Source organism: Petaurus breviceps, unplaced genomic scaffold (genome assembly GCF_028583685.1).
Source record: "Petaurus breviceps papuanus isolate PSGF00001 unplaced genomic scaffold, PetGlider_PUasm1.0 90434, whole genome shotgun sequence".
In the NCBI taxonomy this organism is placed as follows: Eukaryota; Metazoa; Chordata; class Mammalia; order Diprotodontia; family Petauridae; genus Petaurus; species Petaurus breviceps.
This window is the reverse complement of record NW_027187251.1, coordinates 170,630-198,546: the sequence shown is the minus strand read 5'-3', so window position 1 is coordinate 198,546 and position 27,917 is coordinate 170,630. Positions and strand designations below refer to the sequence as shown.

The following is a 27,917-nucleotide window of genomic DNA, read 5'->3' as shown; positions in this document are numbered from 1 at the left end:
TGTGTGTGTGTGTGTGTGTGTGTGTGTGTGTGTGTGTGTGTGTGTGTAGGAATGAAGGTAGCAGATGGAGGCAATGATTAGCTAAGAATTGGTGACATGCAACTGGTAATATGATAAGGGGACCAGGGACTCAAGAGGACAGTGTAAAGGTGAACTGGTTCACTAAGGGGTCAAAATAGGGAAAAGAGGAGAGAGTAGCAAGTGAAAGAGAGATGCCTGGGGAGAGAATTGAGAGGTCAAGGAATGTGGGTCATAGTATAGATAAAGAGTAGGGCTTGGTAAGGGAAAGCAGAGGGAGAGGTAGAAAGCCATCTGATTATGGTCAGATAGGAGGATTTTGGAATTCTTAAATATGGAGGTGGTACATTTGTATGTAATGACAAGATCAAAGTTTATGACCATCTTTGTGTATGGCTGAGGTGGGGTAAAAGAATAGGTCATGGGAAGTGAGTAGGCTCAGGAACTGAGTGATTAAAGTGTTTAAGGGAAAGTCAATATGTATGTTGAAGTCCCAAGTATGAGAACAGGAGTTAGGAAGGAGAGAAAAGTTGTGATCTATGTACCAACAAACTTGTTGAAGAAGGAACAGGAGTGACCAGGAATTCTGCATACAAAAGCTATATCAGGATTTTAATTGGGTGGTAGATATAAACCTCTCAGTTATTAAGTGACAGAGTTAGGGGGAGAACCTGGAAGTGGTAATAGGGAGTGAGAAGTATTTCAACTCCCCCAACCAGTGAGCTGAGGAGAATGAGTGAGGTTGTAGGCAGTGCTGGAAAGGGTAGTCTAGGAGGCAGTATCATTAGTGGGGAGTCAGGTATCAGTGACTGTAGAAAATAGAATGAATAGAAAATGAAAAGATTTAAGAAGAACGGAAATTTGTTGCCTATAGAATAGGCATTCTAGAGGGTACAGTGGAGGTGTGGGTGGCATTTGGTTAGGACTTTGGGGTGGGAAGGTTAAGGGAGATATGAATAAGGAATCAGGTGATAGAAAATGAGGAATGAGGTTTAGATGATGATCTATAGGAGTTTAGAATCACTGTAATGTGTAGGGTATGACTAGATGTAAGAATGTTCATCACTGAGTGGAAGGTGCCACTCCTCTTCCCAGAGGAGGCTGAAGATCAAGCAGGAGACAAGCACAGAGCAAGATGGTGCAGGAGATGGAAGACACACGGTCAGATGGGAGGTCCTGTTTCACTACTCTTCCCTCCAAAGGCTGGAGATTAGGCAAGGGGAGATGGAAGTCGAACCTGCTCAGCAGGAGATGGAAGGCCTGAGGTCAAAGGGCAGTTGGATCCTCTTCTCACAGGAGGCTCTTCACATCCAAGTTGGGGGATCAGGCTGGAAGCAGGAGATGACAGTTGTCTTTGATGGTGCAAATGGAAGTTGTGAAGCAGGCTTCTAGTAGCCTTCCCTCAGTAGTCATGTGCAGCAGGAGATGGAAGGTTCAAAATCAGAGCGAGGTCCAGCTCTTCTCACCTGAAGCTGGAGACCAGGAATCTTCGACGATGACAATGCAGAGACTCACAAATATCTATGTCTAAACCAGCCCTCCCACTAAAATCCAGTCTGACATTTCCAGTTGTCTGACTAGATATTTCAACAGCATTTCAAACTCAGTATGTCCAAAATAGAATTCATCTTCCCCCTAAAACCTACCTCCTCCAATTTCCTTATTTCTGTTGACACCATTAAATTACTATAATTCAATTACCAAATTCAAAATTTCAGAATCATCTTGAACTCTTCCCACTGTATACTGCCCCCTTTATTCAACTAGTTATGAAGTCCTGTCCATTTTACCTCCACACAATCTCTCACACTAGTCCCTTTCTCTCTACTCACCCTATATGACACTTATCACATACATCAATTTCTAATTGGTTCCCCCAGATACTACTCTCTCATCTCTCCAAGTCATCCTTTACATAGATAAAAAAAAAATATCCAGCACCTGGCACATAGAAGATTTATAAATGTTTGTTTATTGATTGATTCAAGTACAGGCCTGATCACGTAATTCTCCTGCTCAAAAATCAAAACAAAGCACAAATTCCTTGACTTGGCACCAAAGGCCAGTTACAATTCAATGCCAACTTGTCTTTCCAGTCCTAGTGTATTCCCTCTCTGGAATGTAAGTTGGAAGATTCCTCAGAAGTCCTCTAGTCCAACCTATACTTCTATAGGAATCCTAGAACATCCCCAAACAGTGAAGACTAGTTAGGAGGGGGTATCCTAGAATCACAGAATTTGAGAGCTGGAAGGGACCTCAGCTCATCTACTCCAACCCATACAAGGCGATTAGTCCATTCCACTTTTAGCTGATCTTCACAAAGTTAACATACTCTACATTCTGACCAAACTGGATGACTACTAGCTATGTACTCATTTCTTTCTGCCCTCTCCCACCTTTGTGCATTTGAACAGGCCATCACAGCTAGAATAAACTCCTGTCATAAAAATCTCCACCTGCTGAATTCTGCTCTTCCTTCAAAGCCCAAGTTGCCTTTTCCAATCAACAGGAACTGATCACTCCTTACATATATTATAGTATTTTATCTAGATTTCACTTTCATTACATTCTCCAATTATTCTGCAATTAGATTAAAAAACTCCTTGAGGTAAAGGAATGCCAATGGTTGGGTTTTTTTTTTTTACCCCATCTGTCAATCTCCCACACTGCAAACAAATGATACACACAAGATAAACACTTAAACATTTGTTTAATTTGAATTTTTACCTTTTGGAAGGTACATTATATATAGACAACCTCCTTCTTTTACAAGTAAGGAAACAGAAGTCCAAAGAAGTTACATGATTTACTCAGATTCACAAGTCTATACACTGAAGCAACAAGATGGTACAGTGGATACCGGTAGGGTGCTGGGTCTAGAGCCAGGAAGACCTAAATTCAAATCTGGCCTGAGAAATTTACTAGCTGTATCAGTAACCCTGAGCAAGTCACTTAACTTATATTTCCCTCCATTTCTTCAACTGTAAACTAGGGACCATAATAGTACCTACCTCCCAGAGTTCTTGTGAGGATCAAATGAGATAATATTTATAAAGTACTATATAAAAGCTACTATTATTGTTGTTGTTGTTTAGTATATTATCATGTTTGGCTGGTTGCATAATATTCATCTGCCTCGCTCTCAACTAAATATAAATTTCTTGACCACAGAGGCTTCTTGTATTCCCCAGAATGCAAAGCAATGTTAGACAAACATCAGAGACTTCTGAATTACTGAAAGAACTGGTCATAGAATATATAAATTTAGAAATAGAAGGAACCTTAGAGCTGTAGTGTCAAACTCAAATTGAAACAGATCCCTGTGGGCTACATACTGACTTAGAAAATAATGAATTAACATTATCTGTGTTGTACTGTATTCTTATTTATTGTGTTAAACCTTTCCAAATTACATTTTAATCTGGAGAGCCCCAGCCAGGAGTTGCCTGGCCACGTGTCTGACACCTCTACCTTACAGGTAATTTAGTTCAACCTTCTTTTTACAGATGAGGAACTCAAATCCTGGGAATTTTTAATGACTTGGCCAAAATCATACTGGTAGTAAATAGCAGCCACAATTCAAACTCAGGTCCTCAAAGTCTAAATAAAATACTCTTTCCATTCTACCAAGTTGGTGCTAGGACTCCCATTCCGTTTTAACAGCAATAATTCTAAGACGTTTCTTTAAAAAAAAAAGTTGATCATAATAAACAAATTTTATTTTATTTATTTAAAGCAATTGGGGTTAAGTAACTTGCTTAAGGTTACACAGCCAGTTATTTTGTGTGGGTGTTAAGTATCTGAGGCTCCCGGGGGTCTCCTGACTCTGGGCCTTCGCTCTTACTCACTGCGCCACCTGGCCGCCCCAATAAACAAAATTATAATATCTGAAACTAAGGAATCTAGCTGACTTTGGAAACTATTTAGAAAGCAGTTTTTAAAAAGTAATCTGATACACCACGCCAGTCAAAATCCCATCAATGACACCCTGAGCTGTTGTGACCCTGGGGAAGTACTTTAGCTTCTCAGTTTCCCCCATGATTCTTCGTGCAGAAATTTGGAACTAACTAGTTGGGGCAGTGGACAGAGTGTTAGACTTACTTGAAGGCAGAGACCTGAATTCAGATTGCCACCTCAGACACTACCTGTGTGACCCTGGGCCAAGTGGCTTAACTACCTAGCTACTACTAGAAACTGCAAAGTAGATGCTGCTTTGTATAATATATGTATAATAAAACAATTTGTATAATATATGTATAATAATGCACTTTTAAGGTGTGCAAAGAACTTTACAAATATCTCATTTTATCCTCACAACAACCTGGGGAGCTGGGTGCTCTTACTATCCCCATTTTACAGATGAGGAAATTGAGGCTGACAGCCCTTAAACCATTTGCCTAGGGTCACACACTCATCTAAAGCCTCATTGGAACTCAAGGCATGTTTCCTATTCGGGAGTTCCCTACCTCCAATGAAACCACAGTCCACAAACAGAAAATGAAACAAAACAACGCCCCCCCCCCCAAAAAAAAAAAAAAAAACAACCAACAACCTGAAGATGAGATTTAGACTTTTATCCCTATCACCATAAGTTTTCTGTGCCAGAAACAAATGAATAGATTTAACGTTAATAGTCAGGTAACAGGGAGGTGTCACACCAAAACCCAGAGCGCTAATATTTACATTAACAGGCACCAGGTCAGGCCGGCCTGGGGGAGGGGGAGAGGCTTCCAAGGCAAAACAACAAAAACCGCCCGGCCCTCCGGGAGCTAAAGTTTTGGGAGTGCTGGAGGAGGGGGGCGTCCCACACAACGAAGACGAGGAGTTTCACGCCTACATCCCTTTCTGCCCCCTCACTGGCGGGCCGGGGAGGAGGGGGATCCGAGAGAAAGGTCTGCGGCTTGAGCGAGACAGGGAGCCCGTCGCTACACCCGCGTCCGCCCAGGGAGCTCGGGGTCTTCCCCCACCCCCAGCCTCCGTGGGTCTTTCTTTATTCACCTCGTCTAGGTCCAGCGCCGGCCACGGCCTCCACCTTTCTCCCCTTCCTCTTCCTCTTCCTCTTCCTCTCCTCCTCCTCCTCCTCCTGCTCCTGCCCCGCCTCAAGTTACACACCTCGGGCCGCCCCCGCCCCCAGCAGCCCGCCCCCGCCTCCTCGCAGCCACACTGACCGGCCTCTTCCCACCGCACAGCGGCTGTAGCCCCTCCTCACACAGCGCCACGCTTCCATCCTCCTTCCGGAGGCCTGCTGCCCCTGGCCGCTCTCCCTGACTCAGCCTGGGCAGCCGACTCAGCCCCATCACCCGCTCGCCCAGCTTGGGCCCGAGCTTCAAAGCACGCCGGGAAGTGTAGTTGCGACTAGATTGAGAGCCGCCATCTTGTGACGCTACGAGCCCCCTCACCTCCACCAATCCTGTGTTCCCGTTTGGAACACATGCGCAGATCCCGCAGGACGTGAGAAGTGTGGGTGGCCATGTCTGAAGCTGGTAAAGTGCCAAGAGCTCTGCTTTAAAGAGACAGAGACGAGACTCCGTCGATGGAATTGAGACCTCTGGCATGGAAAGTGGCAGGAACAGAGTAATAAATAAAAAAGAAATAGACTTGCTTTCCTTCCGTTCCTAATTCCTCTACCAATTACAATACGCAGTCACATAGCACTTTGGCAATACCTCGTCCTGGACTAGGGATGAAGAGTCCTGGGTTTTGAGGACCCGTTCCTGCTATTGGCCCGAAGTGACCAACGCTAAAAGGGGCTGTGTCTAGTCCTAGGATCAGCACAGCGAGTGTACAGGGGCTCATTACCGGAAAATGGGCTGCCTGATGACGAAGTTTTTGACCACTGTAATTAATGAATACCATCTACCAATGAAGAGAAGGATTGTAATCTGATACACGGAGGGAGCACACACGTTAATGAAAATAAGCTTAACAAAAATTAATATATGTATCCACCCTACTGTGGTGAGAGCGAAGAAAGGAACCACATGTCATATTTGTAACCCTTCCCACCTAGCAGTTATGTAAAGCATTTCAGATCTGGCAAGCGTCTAAGAGGTGGCTAGCAGGTACAGTGGATAGAGCGTTGCTCACGGATTCAGAGACTTTCTAGGTGAATTACCCTGGATAAATCTCTTAATCTGTGCTTCAATTTCCTCAGTTGTAAAATAGGGTTAATATATAGCACCTACCTTGAAGGATTATTGTGAGAATCAAATGAGATAATATTTATAAAGTGCTTAGGTAGTCCCTAAGTGTTTAATTAATGCTTCTTTCCCTGCCTTCAAGAAATAATTGTTAAATGAGTGGTTAAATACAATAATGTTAGCATTGATACAGTTCCCTTCTAAACCTTTTACATTCTCATTTGCACTTAATAACAATCCCGTGAGGTGCTATTATTATTATTCACTTTTTACATACCAGTAAACTGAGGCTGAGAGAGGAGAAAGTGACTTGGCCAAAGTCACACATCTATTAAAGTACCTGAGGTAGAATTCAAACTCAAGTCTTTCTATTAGTAGTCAGTAAGACTTTTTTTAATGCATGCCTGCTACATGCTCACCATTGGGCTAAGCACTGGGAATGCAAAAACAGGAAAAAGCCAGTAGTTGTTCTCAAGGAGCTAGCTCAGAAGACAACATGTAAACAACTGTTTACAAACAATATGTGTACAGGATAAATTGGAGACAATCAGCTGAGGAAAGGCACCAGGAGATGGAGATGAGGACGGACAGAATTCCAGACAAGGAGAACAGCCAGTGAAAACGACCAGGTTGGGTGATGGAGTACCTTATTCAAGAAACAAGGATGCCAGCGTCACTGAATTAAAGAGTCTGTGGGAGTAAGGTGTAAGAGTAGTGGAAAAATAGGAGGGATCCAGGTTGCAAAGGGGCTTGAAATGCCAAAAAAGGATTTTATTTTTGATCCTGGAAGTGATAGGGAGCCACTGAAGCTTATTGAATGAGTGAATGACGTGGTGTAATAGTAATTAAATTTGAAGTTCCTTTCCTATCGCTAAGCTGAGAGGTACTTAGCACTTAGTAATTAATCAAGCCTCTCTTAAAGAAAGAGAAAGTATGAACCCCTGTTGGTGATGTAACAGGTCATGGAGGGGAGGCTGAAGAGGAAATTTCCCCCCAGGCTGGAGAGAATGATTTTGATTCTGGGAACCAACTGGAGATTCTGCTGAGGAGTTGCTGAGTCCAAGAGCCAGCAGGAGCTGCTGAAGACTGAGGAAGCATGACTGTGATGGTGGTACTTTGTATGAACCTTTTTTGTGGCTTTGTTAAGCCTTAACTTCCTAGGAACAGAGACTGTGAAGGATTTAAGGTGGACTGGATGCTGTGAGCTTCATCTTGGAACAGGAAGTTTGTGGAGAGCTGGACAAGGACCTGGGAGCTGTCTGCCTTTGAACCCAGGTGACAGTTTGATGAATCCAGGTAGGACCTGGGACCATGGAAGGGGATCCAGGGAATCTGAGAGACCACTCTGAGTCAAGCTGAAAGAAGACTTCACTTGTATACTGACTGAGAAATTGTAATTTACTATTGACCTGGGGTGAAGGGCCTGTGTATTTTCTGATAATTGAATAGTGAATGATGACTGAATAATAATTGATTTGTAACCTAGTGTGCCCCATGAGTGGAGAACTTTGACTATTGTACTTTGTGTCCCTTCCTCCTTAAAGATGATTGAATGATTGAAGGATTGAGTTACTAAATTATTGTTCTTTGTTCAAAACTTTGTGACCACTGTGGTGAAAACTATGTGGCCATCACAGTCATGTTGTGAATGCTATATTTTGATTTTCTGTGATAAGTTGTAACATTGTGAATGCTGTACCTTGATTTACTGTGAGTGGTTTGCTCTGATTTGTTATTGAATAAATAGAGTATTCACTATATTGTGTAATCAGAACCTTGAAAAGCTGTTCACAGCAGCCATCCTCTGGAAAGCTGCTCTTGCTTGACCACACAGTGGTCAGACCTGTGCTTCAGGAAGATTAATTTGACAGCTGAATGGAGGATGGATTCAAGTGGGGAGAGACTTGAGGCAGGAAGACTCATCAGCAGGCTATTTTAATAATACAGCTATGAGTTGACAAGGGCCTACATCAGGGTGGTGGCAGTGTCAGAGGAGAGAAGGGGGTATATGTGAGAAATTTTACAAAGATAGAAATAACTATATTTGACAATTGGTTGGATATGGGGGATAGTGTGCTGAGATGAAGAGAGGATATGGGATGAGAGATAATGAAGAATTGAGAATGATGTCTTAGTTTTGAGCCTGGGCAGTGTGGTGTTCCCCTTCAGAGTACAGGGAAGTTTGGAAAAGGAATGGATTTGGAGGAAAAGCTAATGAGTTCCATTTTGGACATGTTGAGTTTATGATACCTACAGGACATACAATTTAAGATGTCCAATAGGCAAGAGGTTAAGACTAGATTAGTAGATTTGAGAATTATATGCATAGAGATGGATAATTGAAACCATGGGAGCCAGTGAGATCACCAAGTGAAGTGGTTTAAGTGGAGAATTCAAGCCCAGGATTCTATCTACTGCAATACCCATGAACTGGAAGTGAAAAGAAAAGGAGCCAAGAAGAATTATAGGGGTTGCAGATTATTTAGGCTTTATTGAAGAAATTACTTCTTGGGAAGACTTTTTTTTAGTGTAACAGAAATGGTGCATTTGAAATAAAAATGTTTTTCATTGTATGTCTTTTGGTTCATACTGCCCTGTTCTCTAATTGTACCAACTTAGAGACTGATTATATCTTACTGGTTGGTTGTACATAATATTGCCTTATTCATTGTTTCAAAAGGCTATGTCTTATCTACCCAACCAAATTTTAACTTCTTTCCTGGCAAGGGTTCTATTTTTATTTATTTTCTTTCTTTTTCTATAGTGTCTAGCAGTTCTGAACACATTGAAAAACACTTTTTGATGGCTTAACTTGAGATTATTATCTCTGTGGGACCAAAAGGTAACCAACTTTCCTTTCTATTATGCACACATAACATTAAAAATGTTAATTGTAATGCAAATCACTATTGTATTTACTCAGTATGATCCTGCTATTGATTCTACTTTTTTGGACAGATTTCTGGTTCACAAAGAGCTCAAATGTTCAATTCTGATCTGATTTATCAATTGATTCAATTCAATCTGATTCCACAAATATTTATTATATGACTACTATTTGACAGGCACTATGCTAGGAAGTAAACTACAAAGACAAAAATAAAATAATGCCTACTGTCAAGGAGCTGACATTTTATTGGGGGAATATAACATATATGCATCTAAGCAAATACAAAGTCTTTTCTGTTGTTGTTTGGTTTTTTTTGACGCAGTATAAAGAAGTGTGTGTGGGGTGAAAGTCAGGCCTTGGTGGTAGTGGGGGCAGCACAAGAGCTTGGTCTTGAAGGGAGCTAAGGATCCCAAGAGATACAAATGAAAATAGGGAGTATTCCAGGTATGGAATGCCTGTGCACAGGTACTGAAAGAAGAGATGGAATATTATGTACAGATGACAAAGAGGATGTGAGAAGGAATAATGTGAAATCAGCTTGGAAAAATAGGTTGGAGCCTGATTGTGAAGGGTTTCATTTTATCCCAGAGACAATAAAGAACCACAGAAGCTTTTTGAGCAGAAAAATGACATGATCAGACATGTGCTTTACTTGGGAATGTCAATTTGTTAGTTTGTGCAGGATGAATTGGAAAAGGGAAAGAATGGAGGCAGGGGGATCAATTAAGAATCTATTGAAATAGTGCAAGAGAGAAGTGACAAGGCCTCAAATAACACTGGTTGTTACAGTGTAGAGAAGGGGATGAATGTAAGATGGAGATAGAATCAACAGGACTTGGAAACTGATAAATAAGGGGAGAAGTATTGAGAGAAAAAGAGTCAGAGATGCCTGTGAGGCTTTGGACCTGGGTGACTTGAAGAATGGTAGTGCCCCCAACAAAATTAGGGGAATTAAGAAGGGGGAGGTGTGTGTGTGTGTGTGTGTGTGTGTGTGAAGGTAAAAGAATGGGTTCTGTTTTAGGCATATTGAATTTGAAGTGATTATGGGACATCCAGTTGGAACTATTCAATATGCATTTAGTCATGAGGGACTCTAAAGTTCAAGGAGGAGACTATAGATCTGAGTGCCATCTTCAAAAAGAATAATTACATCCATGGGAACTGATAAAGTCAAAGAAAGAGAGAGAAGAAAAGGCCCAGGACAGGGTTTTGGACAATACCCCCCATGGATTGTAGGAATGTGACAGAGAACTGGAGACAATATATAATAGTGGGCAGAGGTTTCCAGGGTTTCCCTATACTTGAGCTCAGGGGGTTGGGGGTTAATGAAATATTCCTCTCCAAGATCAATGGGGGAGATTGTGAAATTTTGAAAGAGGCAAGAAGTATATGCAAATACCCTTAAAGGTGGTCATCAGGAACTTCAGAAAACTCCCAACAGAGAGAGTTGGAATTCTGATGCTTCTAGGAGGGGGCAAAAATCTGCCACCCTGATATAACCTGCATGCCTGAGCCATGATCAAGAAATACAAAGCATGAAAGGATGTTGAGATATCAAAATAACAGAAATCATGGAGCTAGGCTGAAGAAAGCTGAACAGAGCATTAGCAGGGAGCTTATCAATATGTTACTCTGTTGAGAATAGAGCTAGTGATCCCTGTTTTAGACGTTTCCCTTCTCACCCTCCCATTCTCTCCAAAGAGAAATTAATACCCCTAAGCCCCATCTCTTCATCCTTGCTTCTATTGAGTCTATTCTCTTTCTGTTTTCACATGAATTTTTTTTTCAGAAGAAGCATTACTAACAGGGAGAGAAAGTAGGAATTGAATTAACTGATGGGGCCAGTGTGTTTTGTCATCATAGCTGATTCCTCCAAGTGCTCTCACTGTAATCATTAGCATCTTGCTTGGTCTCTATGCAAGCTGGCATATCTAGAAAAACTCACTTCTCAAAAAAGGAGTGTGATGGCCAAAGACCCCCTAGAAGGTGACAATTCAGGGAAAGGGGAAGGGTGAGGAATTGGATACCAGTGGAGGGAGGAGAGTCAGGGATGTCAGCATCCTAGTCAAAGGTATGGTGGTTTAGAATTAGGGCTTTAAAATAACTATAGAATAAAATAACTATATGGGCTTTAAAATAATTTTAAAATAAATTTAAAATAACTATAAAATAACTAAAGTAACTATAGAGATAGACTGGACATTAGAAAATATCTAGTCCATTCCTCTCATTTTACAGATAAAGAAACCGAGGCTCAGCAGAATAGTGAGGGGCAGAAAAGGGGTGAGGATGGGAATTTTGGCTCCCAGTTTAGCATTTGCCACAAAACCACACTGCTATTCTCTTGTATCACCTTTTGAAAATGTGCTTTTGTGTATCTTTCATTTTTTACTTTTTTAAAAAATTAAACAAGCATTAATTTTCTTTTCCTCCCACCTCTTTAGAGGCTACTAGGTGGTACAGTAGATAGAGTGCTAGGCCCAGAATCAGAAAGACCTTTGTTCAAATCCAACTTTAGATACTCCTGAACTGTGTTAAGTGGCAAGATACAACTTTTTTTTTTCCTTTTTGGAGGGGGGAGAGCAGGGCAACTGAGGTTAAGTGACTTGCCCAAGGTCACATGGCCAGTGTTAAGTATCTGAGGTCATATCTGAACTCAGGTCCTCCTGACTCCAGGGCCGGTGCTCTATTCACTGCATCACCTAACTGCCCCTAAGTCACTTAACTTTTGCCTGCCTTAATAATAATGGTTAACATTTATATAGAACTTACTGTGTACCAGGCACTGTCCAAAGTGCTAAACAATAATTGTCTCCTTGGATCAATTTCCTCCACTGTAGAATGAGAGTAATAATGACACTTAGCTCACAGAATTGTGAAGATCAAATGAGATATTTGTAAAGTGCTTAGCACAGTGACTAGCATATTAGGTATTTAATAAGTGCTTATCACCTCTCCTTTTCCTTCCTTCCCTCCCTTCAACTAAACAAAAAGAAAAGCAAACACGTGTAGTCAAGTAAAACAAATACATTACCTATTTTCAAAAATGCTTGTTGTAATTCTGCACCCTGAGTCTGGATCACCTCATTATCAGGAGGTGGGTAGCTTGTTTCATCATCCACTCTTTGGAATTGGTTATTGCATTGATCAGAGTTCTTGAGCTCTGAAAAATTGCTTTTCTTTACAATATTGTTGTTATTATATAAATGGTCCTCCAGGTTTTGCTTACTCCACTCTCTTATCAGTTCGTCCAAATGTTCTCAGGTTTCCCTTCTGGGTCTTGGATATAGAAGGGTCATGAAGCCAGATTGATCTTCCTATGAGCAGCTGGGATTTGACTGCATTTCTTTGGCCCAGCTTGCTTTCCATTGCACTGCTTCAGGCTCTAGTACTTAGGAAACTGGGAAGGGATTCTGCTACCATTGACTCTGGTGTCAACAACAAACAGTGTCAACAATACTTTAGGTACTAGATGGGAATAAACACATATCCTGATCTGTGGATTTACAATATAAATAGAAAGATGGAGGTCAGGATGCTAAAGTAGCAAGAACATAAACAACTTTGCTGAACACTTGTTGTCTCTCCTATTCAGGGGCAAAAAATCACACTTGCCTCTATGCTTTTTTTTCTTTTTAAAAGTGCTGAGTACATTGTCAGCTCTCCATAAATAACAAAACATCTTGCTATTTTCTATCCCAAATGTCAGAATATAACACAATGAAAGGGAAATGTCAAGCATGAGAAACTACAATGCAGGAACCTAATATTAAAGAGGATTTGGTACTGGATTTGTATCTTCATTTAATGTTAAATGAGTCAGTAGGTTCTGGGGGTTTTGATGCTTCACAAACCACTTATTTCTTTCTACCTAAAGACAACTGGCATTTGATTTCTCTATTATCCAGCCTATTACTAAGAAGTAGCCTTTTTAAACTACAAAAATGTTTTGGGTGTGTTTTTTTACTGGACAGATTAAGGATTTAGGTAAGGAATGTAGCTTTTAAACTATAATAAATTTCCAATGATTCTTTGAGTAACAGCATTAATGTAAATAATGCAAAATAACAATTAAAAATCAGTAAATATTTATTAAATATCTAGCATATGTAAGACAAATGTGAGAGTTGCATGAACAACCAAAGAGAATTATAGGAATGATCCATGCTTCATGATACTTTAAATGTAGTGGTCTTAGGAATGATTGCTATCAGATTTACCTTCATTCAACTTTAGCTAAAAACAAATCCCATTCCTCAAGCATACGAGAGCCAAAGAGAAAAGGGATGTGGGTTCTTGCCAGAGAGTGAGGTGTTGATTTGGAATTCAAAATTGAAAAATATACAAAATGAAAAAGCAAGTAAAAGAAACAATCAAAAGTGGAAGGATTTTCAGGCCCATCACAAGCCTAAAGATAAGATTTGTAAACAGCAGAAAACTAAGAAATAGTGTGTTGCAGCATAGAGGTTCTTAAATGTTTTGGTCTCAAGATACATTTATAGTCTTAAAAATTATTGAAGATTCCAAAGAGCTTTTGTTTGTATGGGTTATGTCTATTGATATTTACCATATTGAAAATTAAAGTATCTTAGTAATATTATGAAAAGGATTTTGACATCAAGTACCTCCTGAATGGGTTTTGGGTACCCACAGGGATCCCTGGACCACACTTTGGGAACCACTATTATGAAGGAAAAGAGCTCTCAATTTGAAGTCAGAGGACTGGTTTCAAATTCTGGTCTTGCTGTTTAGTATCTGTGTGACCTCAGATAAAGCACTTCGTGTCTCTGGGCCTTGATTTCCTTAAAATGAAGGAAATCTAAAGTCCCTTTTAACTTGAAATGATTTAATCTGTCAGCATCCAATAAAGTACAAAACAAAGAGTCAGCTTCACTTGTGGTGTAGAATGGTATAGAAAGAGCTGTTTTTCATGCATTTGTCATTTCAGTCACATCCAGCAACTGTGGCAACAAAATATTAGCATCTCAGTATTAGAAAGAACTTTAAACTAAATGACTGGATGGTAGCTAATCTAATCCTTCACTGAAGGCATAAATATCCTCTAAAATTCCTTAACTTTTGATTATTCTCATAGAGAGCTCACTACCACAAAAAGCAACACTTTCATTTGAATTTGTTTTTTGATATATTTTGTTTTTATATCATCCTCATTTCTGAATATATCCTTCCTTTCTCCCCTCTCCAATGAGCCTACCCTTGCAACAAAGAATAAAAAAAGAAAGAAGAAAAGCAGCACAGCAAAAACTAACAATCCATCAATTGAACCAACAGCATTTCATACCCATACCATACCTCTGGGAAGAAGGGAGATACATTTTCAAATCTTTTCTCTAGAGACAAATTTGATTATTGTAATTAGGTAGCACTCAAAGGAATTTTGGTTGTTATTGTTTTTTCCCTTGTCATTGCTGTAGTCACTATGTTTCTGATTCTGCTTTTCATCACTTCATATGTCTGCTTTTTGTCTTTTTCGTATTAACCATGTAAACAAATAAATGAATGTGAAATAGGGGTCTGGCACAAGTGCAGACCCGGTCACCTTGATGAGATTTCACCTCTAGGTGGAGTTTGCTATGGAACTGTTCTTCCAGAATTGAGATGACTAAAGCACACACAGACATTCTGTAATTGGTTACAGTTGGCTTCTTCAAATGCACCCGAGTTAGCACTATTAGGGATCTCTCTCTCTTTGCTGAATTTACTTTTGGGAGCCTGAGGTAACTCCTTGGCTCACTGCCAGTAAAGGCCTCCTTTTCCCCATCCCCCCAGGCCATATGACCCCCAAGAAACAAATCAGGGTTCTTGGCTTTTTTGTTCTGCTGTTTCTGTTCTAGGTATAGGGAGTGAAGTTTCTGACTTTGGGAGTTTCAAAGTCTGGAACCATAACCACAGGAATCTGGGATTCTATGAATCCAGGCCTGGTTTTGTAACCAGTCCAACAGGAAGACTTTGAGAACCTGGTAATATTGAGAAAAAAAGGCTGTTATCCAGGGCTGTATTGAAACCAGATTCTGACCGTCAATTGCTAAATCTTCACTCAGAGCATTTATACCATGGAAATCAGCAAACCTATAAATCAGGGTACTATTTATTGTTTTGTTGCTCGTCTAGACTTTAGAAAGTGAGAGAGAAAAATGTTAATTTGCCAATTAAGCTTAAAAATGTGTCCTGCAGCATACTTCTGTCCTGACCCCGAAAGCCAGTTGTTAAACATTTACTCCAATACTTGTTTATAATCTCAACCACTTTGTTACAGATGACCCAGATGTATGATGGACTATGCCAGAAGTTCCATCATCTGGACAGATGGAGATAAGGGAGCTAAGGATCACTGTATTTTTGCCATATGTCCTTAACTCCTTTTGTTAACTGTTTAATGAATTATCAGAGCCTCCTTTTGACCCAATATCAAACCTAAACCAACAGGGAGCTGTGATTAGGCCTGCCCCTAACAAAATCCCTTCCAATGGGTACATGAATATGTGGGGAAGCAGATTTTTTGGACTGGGGGATATACAACTATTTTCAAACTAAGAATCTTGACTCAAGGAAGTCATTTTGTAAGCCTTTACTTATTATTAGAGGCTACTATATATAGGGCACTATAAGAACACTAGACCTTAGAGTAGATAGTACAAGGAAAGTAAAAAATAGAAGGTTTGTGTTTACAATCTAATTGAGCAAATGGAAGCAACAAGAAAAAGAATACTGAATCAAAAGAAGTACAAAATAATATGGTGAGAACTTAATACATAGAGGGTGCTAACCAGAAGTGTCAGGCAGATATGAAGACAAGAGCACATCATCAGGGGTAGATAGATATAAATATAATTCCAAAGAGCTCGGAGCTGAGCAAATGCCAAATCTTTTAATTTTATACTATTAGTATAAAATTGATTTCTCCCATTCTCAGTTTATTAGCAAAAGCCTTATTTTTAAAAATATTACAAAAATGACCCATATAACTTTTCATGTTAGCAATTATTTCAGTTAACAAAATGAAATGCTAGCAAATGAAAATTATATCTGTTCTTTCTACTAACATTGAACCTTGGAAAATAATAGATTATGCTGGCTACATGCAACCTACTTAGATCCAAGCTGAGGGCTCTCTCAGATTCCACACATGCATGCTACCCTCTTTAGTTTCTGCACATCACACTCTACTTCCAAATTATGGAATCAGTGCCCTCAGAACCAAACCAAACAAGTCTCTGAACAAAAATATCCGAGGTTGTCATGGTGACATTAGTTTTTTTTTCTTGCAAAACCTTTTTGACTGCTGCAGTAATTTTCCAGCCACAAACTTTTATTTTTCATGTAGTTGAGTCTGTTTTTATAAATGTAGCTTATATTTCTATATTACTTTAAGGGTTATAAAGAGTTTTCCTCAAAATAGTCCTGCTTAGTAGAATTATATGTGTTATTTCCCTATTTTACAGATAAGGAAACTGAGGCTTAGAGAGGTTAAGAGACTTATCCAAGGTCATACAGCTAGTTAGTTGGGATCTGACTTCAGATCTGGTGTTCTTTTTATTTAATGAGGCCTGGTATTACAGTTTGGTCTGATGGAGTGCGTAGAGATTAAGTATTTTTGTCATAACTAAGATATATTTTATTAAAAGGAAGAATTAATATTTATATTTAATAAAATTATATTTCACTGAAAGTAGAAAAAATACAAAACTAGAAGATCCAGATACCTTTCTATCTGCATGATATAGAGCAAACCACATAGTTTCCTCATCTATAAAATCTGACAGTTGAAATAGATCAGGGATTCTTAACCTTTTTTTGTGCAGTGGGACCCTTTGGCAACCAGGTAAAGCCTATGGACTCCTCAGATTAGTGTTTTTCAATGCATATAATAAAATACATAGTAATATAAAGGAAAAATTCTGTTTACATAAATATATAATTTTTCCATCTAAGTTCTTGGACCCCCTAAAATGTATCTATAGACTTTTAGATTAAGAACCCTTAAAATAGATGATCTCAAAGATCTCCTCCAGCTCTAAATTCTGTGAAACCTAGTAGTCTTCAGTGGGAATAAAATGCACCCAGGCACTATCCTAATAATCATTCTTCTACTCAGAAAATGAAAGGTTTTCCCATCCTTACTGTGATGGCTAAGGAATCAGCTGTCAAAGTCAATTGGGATATACAGCTGAAGGGGAGTTACAGAAAAAATAGGAAACATAATCCCTGTCCTCATAATGTTTACAATTCAACAAGGGAGGTAGCTCCTCCCCCAACACACATACACACACACACACACACACACACACAGTTGAGAGAGCATGTGAAGTAACTAAGAGATCCTAGACAAACTAGGTGAGACTTAGGCTTTGGAATTATAAATTAAATTTAAATTCTTGTTTCAGTCTGTGTGATCTTAGAAAAGCTATTTAACCTCTGTGGGCATCACTTTTCTGACCAGTAAAATGAAATGGTTGGAGAAAATGTCTTTAAATTCTCTTCTAGCTCTAAGTCTATGGTCTTCTGAGTAAGATTCATTAGAGAAATTTTTGTATTCTGAGAAAGGTTTTGAAGAAAAGGCCTTGGATTGACAAAGAACAGCAGGGAAGATATTGCTGAAGGGAAAAGCATGAAGCAGAAGTAGGGCACCAGATAGTTGGGTGGTATGGGGGTATATGGCAAACAGGTTTATTACAAATAAAACATCACATTGTCTACATATGAACATATGTACATGTATATTCATGTAAAATCCAAACTGAGATGTCTCTCAGAGAGAGACAGAATTGTTCTATATCTGAGGTTGACCTGATTCTTGTACAATTATGGTCTGGTCTGCTTGGACAGGCAATTATTGTAAGCAGTCACTTTTAGAGTTCGGAACTAGCCTTGGATCATTCACTTTCCCAAGGATCCTTGGAAGACATTGCCTCATGTTTTCTTTTATAACTCGACTGCTGACTTTGTCAGTGTAGGGAGCCAGCTCCTGATGAAGAATTCCCTCTACCACTGCAGATCTGCACCTTCTCTGCAACTTCTGATCTTGAGGAGTTGCTTGGGATACTAAGAGGTTAAGTGATATGCCCAGGATCATACAATTCTAAAGTTATTTACTTTCACAGGGTCTAGGTATGTTTGTTTCTAGACAGACTCAGAATGTTTTAGTTTATACACAAGACCCTGAATTGTTCTAGGTTGCCTAGAAATAGACTGAGTCTCTCTGGGATGCTTACAAGGTACTAGCAATATGTCTAATATAGTATCCTATAGCTTGAATTCCTTGTATTAGCATAAATCTCTTCTAATTTCTGTCAGCATTTAGGCCAGAAAATTCAAAACCAATGTAAATGAGGTGTAAAGGGGGTTCTTTAATCAAAGTTGATAGAATTATTAGGGCAATTAGCCTTTGACTGGTTGAGAGATTGGCCCTTATGGACCCTGAAAAGCAATTTTCTAGCTTTGGAGTCAGTTGATCTTTGGAATTGAAAGAAGAGCCAGCCATGGAAGAAGAATCTAGCTCTTGAGAAGGAATTACTCTTTGCCTTTTTCTCTTGTATCTTGTTGGGGGTGAGGAGAAAGGTATAGTAAAATAGAAGAGAATAAAGAATTCTCTCTCCTTTCTTTCGCTGGCAAAAGCATCTGGCAGTAGAGTAACTTGCCTAATAGACACCACTGTACCCAGCACAGAACAAGCTCAAGAGGTCTACCAGTATAGGCCAGTTGAATTGTAGAGTAGGTCAAGGGAGACCTGAAGAATGAAGTGCTCAGCAGAGACACTATACCCAGGGGAAGCTGCATGGGGACACCATGAGGAGAAAAAAGACATCAGGATCCAGTGGTTCTAGAAGGGTGAATTTTTGTGGCCACATGTATTCTTTTTCTATCAGTATACCTTATGTATGTATTCACTCTTTAAAAAAAATTATTAGTTTACAACATTCAACTCCACAAGTTTTTGAGTTTCAAATTTTCTCACCCCTTTTTCTTCTCCACCCCCCCTTGGTGGCATGCAATCTGATATAGGTTCCACATATAACTTCACATTAAACACTAGTCAAGTTGTAAAGAAAAATTATAACCAATGGCATGAATAATGAGGAAGAACAAACAAAATAAACAAAATGAAAAAGAGAGATCTAGTAGTTTGCTTCAATCTGCTTTCAGACTCTGTAATTCTTTGTCTGGATGTGGATAGCCTTTTCCATCATGAGTCCTTGCATTGCTGAGATGAGCTCTGTCTATCAGAGTTAGTTGTCACAGATACAATGTGTCTGTGATTGTGTACAATGTTCTCCTGGTTCTGCTCTCCTCACTCAGCATCAGTTTTTATGAGTCTCTCCAGGTTATTATGAAGTCTGTCTGCTCCTCATTTCTTATAGCACAATAGTATTATTCCATTACATTCATATACCACAACTTGTTTAGTCATTCCCATCTGCTCACTCTTCTTAATGGTTCGAGGAGGGTGGCCTAAATTTATGAAAAAAAAAAGGCAAGAAGGAAGGAAGGGAAGAAAGAAAGAAGAAAAAGCATTTATTAAGCATATACTGTATGCCAAGAAGTATGCTAAGTGCTAGGGATACAATTACAAAGAAATGATACAGTCCATTCTCTCAAGGAACTCATTTTAATTGGAGAAGATATGTAAAAGAATTCAGCTTCAGAGCAGATGGAAAGGCCCGGATCACTTAGGGTAGTGTCTTTATATATTAGTATAGGGAAAGAATTGTATAGTATTAAATTAGGACTTGACCTCTATTTTTGTTTTATTTATTTAGATTTTTTTTAAGTGGTAGGAATACTATTTCCTTATGCTACTTTGGTGGGGGGAAGAGAAATGAGATAGAGTAGGAAGAAATTTGGACAGACCATTCAATTCAACTCAACAAACATTTACTGAGTGCCCACTATGTGCAGGTGGCAAATTGGATAGAGTGCCAGTCCTGGAGTCAGGAAGTACTCCTCTTACTGAGTTCAAAACCAGCCTCAGACAGTAGCTGAGTGACCCTGGGCAAGTAACTTAACCCTGTTTGCCTCATTTTCCTCATCTGTAAAATGAGCTGGATATTTGTCAAGAAAACCCTAAATTGGGTCATGAAGAGTTAGACACAATTGAACAACAGCTATATATGGGGTACTGTGCTACCAGATGCTAAGATTTTATTTTAACCTGACCTGTAATTTTATCAGAGTCCCTCCTGAGGAATTCCTTCTATCAGGACAGATCAACCCCTTCCTCTGCATTTCTAGTCTAAGGAGGGTTGCCTGGGAGGCACTCCCTTCTTAAGTGATTTGCCCAGGGTTACACAGTCAGTATGCATATGAGGTGCAACTGGAACCCAGTGAGGGCAGCCCTCTAGACACTATGCTCTCTACCTGCTGGGTCGTGGACTCCTTCGGCAGCCTGATGAAGCCTATGGACCTCTTCTCAGAAAGTTTCAACTACATAAAGTAAAATAAATAGAATTACCAAGGAAACAAATTATATTAAAATATTTATCAAATTATTAAAAAAAGAATTTGTGGTAAAGTAATATATCTTTTGGGCTCTCTGTAACAGCTGTACTATGATACAAAAATATCTGTGATTTTGTGACAACTTGTGACAAAAATCACAAGTACTGCTAATACTGTTCTATTTTGTCTCCATAAGCAAAGGGAATCTCAGTTAAAGGTTAGTGAAAATAAAAGAGTAAATTTTTTTCCCATCCAAGTTCACAGTTCCTCTGAAATCTATTTATAGATCCTAGGCTAAGAACTCCTGTTTTATAAAATTTAATAATACACAGATGAAAATGAAAGTCTCTGCCCTAAAGGAGCTTATATTCTACTAGAGCACACACAAAGCATATATCTTGAATGGAAAGGCAATAGATAGCAACAAAGGGGAGCTGGAAATGACTCTTGTAGAAAGTAAAGCTTGAACTGAGTCTCTAAGGAAACCAGGGTTTCAAGAAACAGAGATATTCCAATCCATCCTCCACTCAGCTGTCAAAATGGTCTTCCTAAAACACAGGTTTGATCATATCACACCTCCTCCCCTGCCCCCCACTTCCCATTCAATATGTACACCCCTATTTCCTCCAACATCAAATGGAAACACCTCTGTCTGGCTTTCAAAGTCCTTTATAACCTGACTCCTTCCTATTTTGCTGTTTTTCTTCTTGTACTTTATTCCTCTCTGAGTACTCTGTAATACAGTGACAATGGCCTCCTTGGCTGTTTCTTGAACATTCTTTCTCCTGAGTATGAGCATTTTTACTTGGTGTCCCCTATGTCTAGAATTCTTTCCCTCTTCAACTCCACCTCAGTTTCTCTGGCTTCCTTCAATCTCAACTAAAGTCCCAATTCTGCAAAAAGTCTTTACTAATGCTAGTGCTAGCATCCTGAGACTACCACCAATTTTCCTCACATATATAATTTGTATGTAGTTGTTTGCATCATTTCCTCCATTAGACTGTGAGCTCCTCGGAACAGGGACTTTTTGTTTTATTTATTTTGATTTTTTTTGTGGTAGGAATACCATTTCCTTATTCCATTTTGGTAGGGGGAAGAGAAATGAGATAGAATAGGTAGAAATTTGGGCAGAGCATTCAATTCAACTCAACAAACATTTACTGAGTGCCTGTACTATGTACAAGGGATGGGTAGGTGGCACATTGGATAGAATGCTGAGACTATCACCAATTTTCCTCATATATATAATTTGTATGTAGTTGTTTGTATTGTTTCCTCCACTAGACTGTGAGCTCCTTGGAACAGGGACTTTTTTTGGCCTTCCTTTGTAGCGTCAGTCTTTAGCTTCCTGCCTGACATATCATAGGTGCTTAATAAATGTTAGTTGACTTACTGCATGGAGTCACCCAGACCTCAAGGTCCCTGCTCCCTTTAGGAGACTTCATAAGTCTTGGGAAAACAGTTCCAGGCCCCCTTAATTGGCAGATCTCTTATCCCTTAGAATAGTTTTGTCAACCCCTCCCTAGAAAGGACTTGAAATCACTGAGAGATATCCTACTTTCTAATAACACAGGGGAAGCAAAACTCTAACTATTGTGATTATGAATTTATCTGGAAGAAAGGAGATTTCTTAGCCAACTTAGTGGAAATCTTAAGTCCCTGGATAATTAAGACCCTCAGTAGATAAGTCTAAAAGGCAAACATTTGATATTAGTTCCTTGATGGACTCCCAGGAAGGGGGAGGTTTGGGTGATCAGACAAGGAAACACCACGTGATTGTCTTCTTGGGGAAAGCCTCTGTATCAACTCAGGTTAGATAGTGTGCAAGAGACCTATGACCTCTTGGCTACTGTACTGTAGATGACTATGACCCATGATAAAGAATCAGTAACTAATGGAAGTGTCATCATGTGTGTCATGGTCCTGATATTCCTGTGCTACACCTACTTATTGTTACCATCTTATCTCAGGAGACTCATTGTGATCTCAAAGATTTGGCATCACCTACCACATTGCTAAGAACTGAGTTTTGCTTTTTCCAAAGGGAGGAGGCAGACAAGGTCTTTATTCTCTTCTCCATTTTTGTTCACTCCCTCAGTGAGCTGTTAAACTTGCCTGTTTTGTTTTTGCTGTCTTTTTAGTTTAGTGTTGTTTTTTTTTCCTTATTCAGTATTGCATATATTAGGATCTTTGAATCTGAAGGATTAGGATTGTCATTTAAAAACCTTACAATTATTTAAATGGCAGATAATTCTCTATATGATCCTCAGGATCTTGCCACCAAGGAGTGAAATGTGATAGGATCATTTTCTGCTGGGCTTCTATTTGATTCTCCCATGGTTCTTTCCCTAACAAACAAGGAAACTGTCTTTAAGGCTTGATTGGCCCAGAGGGCTAAGGCCCAAGCTGCAACTCCACTGAAATAATGTTTTCTGGTCCTATTGTCATAACTTCCTAATCTCTTAAGGGCATAAAAAAACCCCATCCATACAGAGTAGAGGACGCTTTAGATTTGGTGGATGTCTTGAGTATATTCTATGCTGTACTCTTTTTGTTAACTGTTGAATGACTTGCAACTTCATTTCAATGTCAAGTCTAAATTACCAGAGGATTGGCTTGAGTTAGGTCCAGACTATTACACCCTTACTTCTTATAAACTTCCACAATATTCCTTTTTCCTTAATTTTTCTAGACTGAAGAGTTCTCATCTTTTTAGTTTGGAAAGATCAAAATTATTACCTTGAGTTTTTACTCAATTGATTGTACAATGTAATTGATTTTATGCTGTATTGATTTTTATAATTGAGTCTGCATCTGCCTAAAGTCACATTTCTATGTACGTGAGTTGAGCTCAGGGATTTAGCTTTCCTTCTGAGTTAGTTTAAAGTTATAATTAAAAGAAAAGCAGTTATCTCTTATACCTTTAACTCCTGGGATACTTCTAGGATATCTGTTATCTTCAAGCCCCACAAGTTAACTTGATGCCATTCTCATAGGATATATCATTTGTCATTGCCTGTCCTTGTACTATTAGGAAAGTTTTTATCTCTTCCAAGGAAACAAGAAGTTTGGTAGCTTTGATCCTTTAGCAAAGATTATACGATGTGGATGAATCTCATAAAACAAGTAACACTTCTTAATTGTCAGAGAGGGGTCTTTACTAGCCCTCTTTCCTTAATGTAACAAGTCATGTTTTCCCCACCCCTATGAGACTTTCTTCCCAGTAACCAATCAAATTGTCTCCCCCATCTACCCAATTCTGTACTTTGTTTTCTTGAACTTCCCAAAACTATATGACAGCTAGTTAGCCCTACCTTGGTTATTGGGAGGCCATAGACCCAATTTATTGGTTAGCTGCTAACCTTCCTAATATATTGATCATATTTAGAATCTTGTCTCAGTTTACGTTAATTTTCAAATATAACAAGTTTATCCTTATATAATAGCCCTTCCAATGCCTTAATTATGCTAGTTGTTTTCCTTTGTAACTTCCCTGATAGAAGGTAAACTTCTTGAAGGCAGGGTCTGTTTCAGGTTTGTTTTTATATCCCCAGTACGTAGCACAGTGCTTGTCATTCATACAGCAGATGCTTAATAAATGTTTGATTGACTAACCAATTGAGTAGTACCTTCAAACTGTGTTATATATAAAATGAGGGGGAAGTAACTACAACTAAACATCATCTAAGGTGTAGATTAGAGTCTGTATAAGGGTAGGATGCTGCTTTCTATTCAGTTTCCAAATTAAAATTATTTTTCTTGTGTACATGGAGTTAGAGTTCTTAGTTCACTATGACTGTCTTACAGAGAGAGGTAATATTGAAGTTCTCTCTTGGTGATTCAGGCTGACAGTGGGAACAGAACATGGATAAAAGAGAACAGAAACAGTGGTAGTATCCGTTCCCAAAACATTATAGGCATTTCATTCTAAGTCTGTTCAATCATTCCTCCAGTTCAGCATCATTTCTGATGGGATGGCTTTGAGATGTTTCATGGGAGACTAGTAACTCGGCTCTATGGCACTGTTTTCCAAAGATTAAGAAAGCATCAGGGCAGCTAGGTGGCACAGTGACTAGAACACTGGCCCTGGAGTCAGAAGGACCTGAATTCAAATCCGACCTCAGACACTTAACACAAAAACTAGCCACGTGACCTTTCGCAAGTCACTTAATCCCAATTGCCAAAAAGAAAAAAAAAAGAATATAAGCTCCTTGCCAGTAGGACTTGCTTCATTCTCTGTACTTGTATTTTCATTATCTTGTATTATCATTGCTTATCACAATGACTGCCTTTGGTAGGCACTTAAATGCTTATTGATTGATTGATAGCATAGTTAGGGGACAAGGCATAGTTTATATATTATACATTGCTTTATGATTTCAAGGTGTTTCACAGGTTTCATTTACTACCTCCCAGGTATTTGTAATGATGATGATAATGGTGAAAAGGAGATATGTGGGACTGGGTAGGCAAGGGGAGGTCAGGGTGACTCTGAATTCTCAATAACAAAGGATCAGATGGTAAAATGCCAGTTATAAGTTGTCCCCTGGGGAAAAGGAGACATGGTGATAAAACCCTAGGCAGCCTTGTTTCTCTCAGTATAATGGGAGAGGTAAGCGAAAGAGGCATTCCATAACCCGTGATCTTCCAAGAAGGCAAGCCTGGGGAGTGTGCATGGGAGAATCCCACGCTGACATGGGCAGAAAGGGCATCTGGGATTTCTTGGGCGTGGGGCAGGATTTGGCAATTCCGGGCTGGCAAGGGCTGAGGGGATGTTTGGGCTTTCATGCTAACCAGAGGAGGGACCCCACAGTGACAAGGGGTACCTAGCTCCTCCCACAGAGACACGGGGTGGGGCGGATTTTCCATGGTAACAAAGGCAGAGGGAGGATTTGGGCTCCCATGGTAACAGAGGCAGAAAGGGTTTTGGGACTCTCCTAGTGCCAAGAGCAGAGGGGGTGCTGGGGCTTTCAGGCTGACAAGAGGGAAACGCTATGTCACCGCGGAGAGGCTCTCACAGGGACAGGAGGGGATATTTGAGTTTCACGGTGATAACGACAAGGGGGTGCGGAGGCGGGTCCCCATGGGGACCCGGGCACAGGTACATTCTTAACGCTACCCAGGCGCGCGTGCGGATCAGGGTCAGGGTCCGGCTTCAGGAGACTCGGGTCCAAGACTCCCCAGCGCCAGCTGCCAGCACCCGCCTAGGTCTGAAGTCGGTCTGCCCCGGAAGTGGTTTCCCGACCCGGAAGCGGAGCTGCCCAGAAGCCCCGCGGCTGAGGGATGCACAGGCTCCACCTCCCAGGGCTCCTCCTCCTCCTCCGCTGTCTCCTCGAGGCTGTGCCGGGAGGGCTGGCAGGAAGCTGGGCAGAGATGCTCTGATGGTCCCGGACGGGCGGCGGGAGCGGAGGCGGCGGGAGGATGACCTCTCCTCGGGAGCGGGCTGCGGAACTGGCGCGTTTCTACACGGTCACCGAGCCCCAGCGGCATCCGAGGGGGTACACGGTGTATAAGGTGACCGCCCGGGTGAGTGAGGGCCCGGGCGCTGGCGTGCGGGGCCGAGGGAGAACCGCATGTCCGGCTGGGGCGGTGACCGAGATCCCGGGAGTCGGGGAGACGGGTCTGGAGATGTCCGAGGGGTGGGGCAGAGGCTGCAGCCGACAGGTGCCCGGGGGATGGGGGTGGGACCCGATGGAACCCCGGTGGTGACACTTCGCAGCTCGCTTACTGCGTGTCCCGGATCCACCCGGAGTCCTGCGTGGGTCTTTGTGTGTGTGCCTTGTCCCTGTGAGCTCCGTGGAAGCAGGGACTGTCATATTTTGTGTCTCTCCTTCCTCCCCGCCCTGGTGCCTTGAATTGGGCAAGTGCGTTATTGTTGTGTTCGTAGATTGAATGACTGAATGGGTTTTCTGGAGATTCAGCTGAGGCAGAATGTGTAGAAATGAGCCAGGGACGTGAGGGTGGGGACAAGTGACCGACATGGGACGAGCAGCCCCAGCTTCAGATTAGGAGTCTCCATTGTCAGAGAGGGAAGCCTGGAGTGCTCCATGCCCTACAGGAGAAGATTGTGGTGCCGTCCTGTCCCCGAGTGCAGGGTGCTTAATTTGTTAAACTGGGGAACCTGATCGCAAATTAGACTCTTCAACAAATACTTTTTAGCATCGCACTGTCCTAGGCAACTTTAGTTGCCGCTGCCCTTAAGATACCTACAGTCTGAGTGATGAGACACAAACACACACAACTCAATATGCAATATAACATGGTAAGTGCAATAGAATGTTGGTCCATGTGTTCTCCAAGAGGAATATTGTATTTTCCTCCATAGGACTGAAATGGTTCTTCTTACTCTAGGTGGCACATCTTGATAGGGTTTGTAATCTTTATATATTACTGGAGTTGATTTTTGTGACAGATATGAGGGAATCAGGTAACCTCTTTTGTAAAGCCAAGTCTAGAGGAAGGTTCTCAGCATCAGATATTTATTTATGTTTTTGTGCATAATAGAATTGTGCTAGGTGTTCCATTAGGGTAATTATATATTTCATTCTTTTCTAGAGATGGATAAAGTAGTGGGTTTCTGAATCTTTTCAAATTTTTGTGTGCATACACATACATATACAATACTGGCATACAATTATACATATACATATATGCATTCACACCTGTGATATATGTATACATATTATAAAAAGTTACATAATTTAACATAGTATATATACTATTTAAGTGCCCATATGAGTGTTACTTAGTCACACAGCAGAGATGTATTAATTTATGCAAATTAGTAATTTTACTAAGTACTAACTATGCTAATTTAAGGATAGAGAAATTGCTGATAGTTGGTGTGGTCAAGGAAGACTTGAAGGTCAAAATCAAGCCAGGTCCCACTGAGTGTATGGAGCATGGAATCTTATATATGGAGATGTATGGATATATGGAGAATGGAAGAGTGGGTACAGAGTAGAGAGATGACAGGATGAACAGAATGAAACAAGTAGGTTTTGGGGGACATAGTGAATCAGCTTGGATGGAGAAGGGGGTTTATGTTGAGTAATGAGAGATTTCCTATACCTAGGGCCTTATCAAAAAGCATTGTGAGATGTGGAAGTATATTTATTCATTGGTGCTATTTCATGGTTGTGCAAGAAATTTTGTAAGATAAAGGGATCCTTAAATCATTACTAAAGAAACTTTAGTTTCTAGAATATTCAGAGATAGATAGTTGTCAGTTTTTTACATATCTGGTAACATTACTAATGAAACATTGTTTAATTACTTATATTCTTTGTTGCCCTTACCCAAGTCCTATTACATTGCTTCATTGTGGTATGTAAGTGACCTTGTAGGAGGTCATGCTAGCAGTGAAAAAGCTCTTACAGGTCTTCCTAAACTGCAAAGGCTTTGAGCATGGG

General features: G+C 40.3%; 2 protein-coding genes across 9 annotated transcripts in view; one reads left to right on the top strand and one right to left on the bottom strand.

The window, feature by feature from the left end:
• ANGEL2 (angel homolog 2) overlaps positions 1-5,417 on the bottom strand; it is a 30,885-nt gene extending 25,468 nt beyond the window's left edge. The window contains exons 1-2 of one of the 7 annotated variants that reach the window (XM_069108731.1): positions 5,187-5,417; positions 1,256-1,490 (exon numbers count right to left, since the gene is read on the bottom strand). Coding sequence is in view for 2 of the 7 variants with exons in the window: in XM_069108728.1 (XP_068964829.1) it covers positions 5,187-5,245 (59 nt within the window). In the remaining 5 variants the exon portion in view is untranslated. Of the gene's footprint in view, positions 1-1,255; positions 1,491-5,016; positions 5,154-5,186 lie in introns of those variants that run through there. The other 6 variants (XM_069108734.1, XM_069108730.1, XM_069108733.1 and 3 more) reach the window with 6 other exon arrangements.
• Positions 5,418-24,685: 19,268 nt separating this feature from the next.
• RPS6KC1 (ribosomal protein S6 kinase C1) overlaps positions 24,686-27,917 on the top strand; it is a 164,580-nt gene continuing 161,348 nt past the window's right edge. Inside the window, exon 1 of one of the 2 annotated variants that reach the window (XM_069108725.1) lies at positions 24,686-26,031. In XM_069108725.1, coding sequence (XP_068964826.1) covers positions 25,927-26,031 — 105 coding nt within the window. In that variant the 5' untranslated portion in view covers positions 24,686-25,926. The remainder of the gene's footprint in view (positions 26,032-27,917) is intronic. The other variant, XM_069108724.1, reaches the window with a different exon arrangement.